This window comes from Penaeus monodon, unplaced genomic scaffold, assembly GCF_015228065.2.
Source record: "Penaeus monodon isolate SGIC_2016 unplaced genomic scaffold, NSTDA_Pmon_1 PmonScaffold_58, whole genome shotgun sequence".
NCBI lineage: Eukaryota > Metazoa > Arthropoda > Malacostraca > Decapoda > Penaeidae > Penaeus > Penaeus monodon.
The window spans coordinates 133969-136468 of record NW_023660773.1 but is presented as its reverse complement, the minus strand read 5'-3'; the positions used below and the strand labels follow the sequence as shown (position 1 = coordinate 136468).

The 2500-nt window shown below is 43.8% G+C and overlaps 1 protein-coding gene across 1 annotated transcript in view; it reads left to right on the top strand.

Moving 5' to 3' along the window:
• LOC119571292 (filaggrin-like) overlaps window positions 1-2500 on the top strand; it is a 15356-nt gene that overhangs the window by 1058 nt on the left and 11798 nt on the right. The window contains exon 1 of the mRNA XM_037918671.1: window positions 1-462. This exon is cut by the window's left edge and continues 1058 nt beyond it. Within this exon, the coding sequence (XP_037774599.1) occupies window positions 1-462 (462 nt within the window). The remainder of the gene's footprint in view (window positions 463-2500) is intronic.

The window sequence follows — 2500 nt, the reverse complement described above, 5'->3', positions numbered from 1 at the left end:
AACAACACGGGATCACAGGAAACAGAACACGGGAACAGAAAACGGGATACAGAAAACCCGAACCGGGAACAGACACGGGATCACAGGGAACACAAACACGGGGAAAGACACGGGGTCACAGGAACCCGAACACGGGAACAGACCGGTACAGGAAACACAAAAAACGGGATCACAGGAACAAGAACACTCAACAGACCGGGGTCTCGGAAAACAGAACACGGGAACAGCACGGGATCACAGGAAAACAGAACACGGAACAACACGGGATCACAGGGAAAACAGAAAACCGGGGAAAAACCGGATCACAGGAAACAGAAAACCCGGGGAACAGACACGGGATACGGAACACAGAACACGGACAGACCGGGTCACAGGAAAACAGAACACGGGGAAAAGACACGGGATCACAGGAACACAAACACGGGAACAGACCGGGATCACAGAACCGATCCTCTTCATTTTGTTAGAACTTTTTTTCCGCTTCTTTTTTTCTTTTAATCTCGGGTCTACTGTATTTAACAATAGAAAAAAAATAGACGTCTCCTCCTCCGGCCCCCCGAGGGAAAGGGAAGTCCTGAAAAAAAAAATGTAAAGAATTAAACTCAGAAAAAAATGGTCTTTTAAAAACTATTATATTAAATTCAAAGAAGATTACAAAAAAAAACAAAGGAGAGGGGGGGGAGAACCTTACCCCTTCCGTTTATAAGAAATAAATTTACCGAAGCTATTCGTCCGACTTTAAATTCGTGACAAAACCGAACCTGAATCAGTTCGGATTCATGGAGCTTCAGAGTTAGTTAAACAGCTAACTATCCACGTAACTATTTTATCCTCATTTAATAGGCCATTCCTTCACAGGGAGATATAGGCCAGACAAGAGTGAAGATCGGCCCTTCATTTTCTTCATTTTTCCTTCATTTTCCTTCATTTTCCTTCATTTTCCCTTCCATGTTTACTTCGCGAGAATCAAAGCAAATGTGACGCGGATCTCACTACCAAGTGGTCCTTGTATTGCTACGCGCTCGTGAGAACGAATATTTGGTCATTATCAGCGTCTGTTTTCTCGGTTTCATGTATGTAATGCGTTCTTTTCCTTTTATTGTTCCTCATTTACGTGTTTCGGGAAGCATTTATCTGTAGAAAAACCGTGTGCGCGTCTTGCCACCGGGAGATTTGACAGCCAGCAGCGCCAATACGTCGAGGAACGCCGGTGAGCAATGTTTATTTCGCTGCGTCGGTTCGGGTCATTTTTAATTTTTAGTTTTTAGTTTTAGTTTTAGTTTAGTTTAGTTTAGTTTTTATGCCTTTTAGTTTTAGTTTAGTTTAGTTTAGTTTTTATGCCTTTTAGTTTTTCATTTGAGGGTCTGTGACACTTGCGTGTCCAATAACTTCGTTCTTTTTGAGTTGCGATGGAAGTACATAGAAGATAAGTTTCTTAGATTTATTTGCTCTATCATTTGCATATATTATTTTCCGTTTTAAAGACGGCTAGTCAAAACTTTACCTATACCCTCTTTTCTTCTTATTTCAGCCTGTTTTACCCCACAATTTCCCTGATCTACTTCATGCCCTCCCCTGCTATCGGGACTTATCAAATCACATCAAGATTGTCGGCTGGAGAATGCAACTGAAAATATCATCAGATTCGTTGTCATCTCACGAAAACAAATCTGATGATATAAATATTGTCTGGTAAGACCCGGTTGTCATTTACGGAAAATTAACCCAAAATTCATCATCAGCTGAGATTACCTTTGAAATGCAAGTAGAAAATGAAACAAAATGTAATACTTGTACAGTTAAGTGGGTCCTCATATACCTCGAACTTTAATAATCCAGTCAAACTAACAGACGCCATAAATTCTTCAGAATTTCAAAAGTACATAAAAGAAAACACCTTAAGAGTCCTCGATCTTCCTCTTCCTCTCTCTCTCTCTCATTCTTCCTCTTCCTCTCTCTCTCTCTCTCTCTCTCTCTCTCTCCCCCATTCTTCCTCTTCCTCTTCCTCTCTCTCTCTCTCTCTCTCTCTCTCCTCTCTCCTCTCTCCTCTCTCTCTCTCTCTCCCATTCTTCCTCTTCCTTTCCTCTCTCTCTCTCTCTCTCCTCTCTCTCTCCTCTCTCTCTCTCTCCCTCTCTCTCTCCTCCCTCCCTCCCCCTCCCCTCCTCCCTCCCTCTCTTTTCTTCTCTCCTCTCTCTCTCTCTCTCTCCTCTCTCCCTCTCTCCTCTCTCTCTCTCTCTCTCTTCCCTCTCTCTCTCTCTCCCCTCCTCTCTCTCTTTTCCTCCTCTCTCTCTCTCTCTCTCCCATTTTCCTCTTCCTCTTCCTCTCTCCCTCCTCTCTCTCTCTCTCTCTCTCCTCTCTCTCTCTCTTTTCTCTCTCTCTCTCTCCCCCTCTCTCTCCTCTCTCTCTCTCTCTCTCTCTCCTCCCCTCTCTCTCTCTCTCTCTCTCCTCTCTCCCCCCTCTCTTCTTCCTCTCTCTTCCCCTCCCCTCCTCTCCCCCTCTC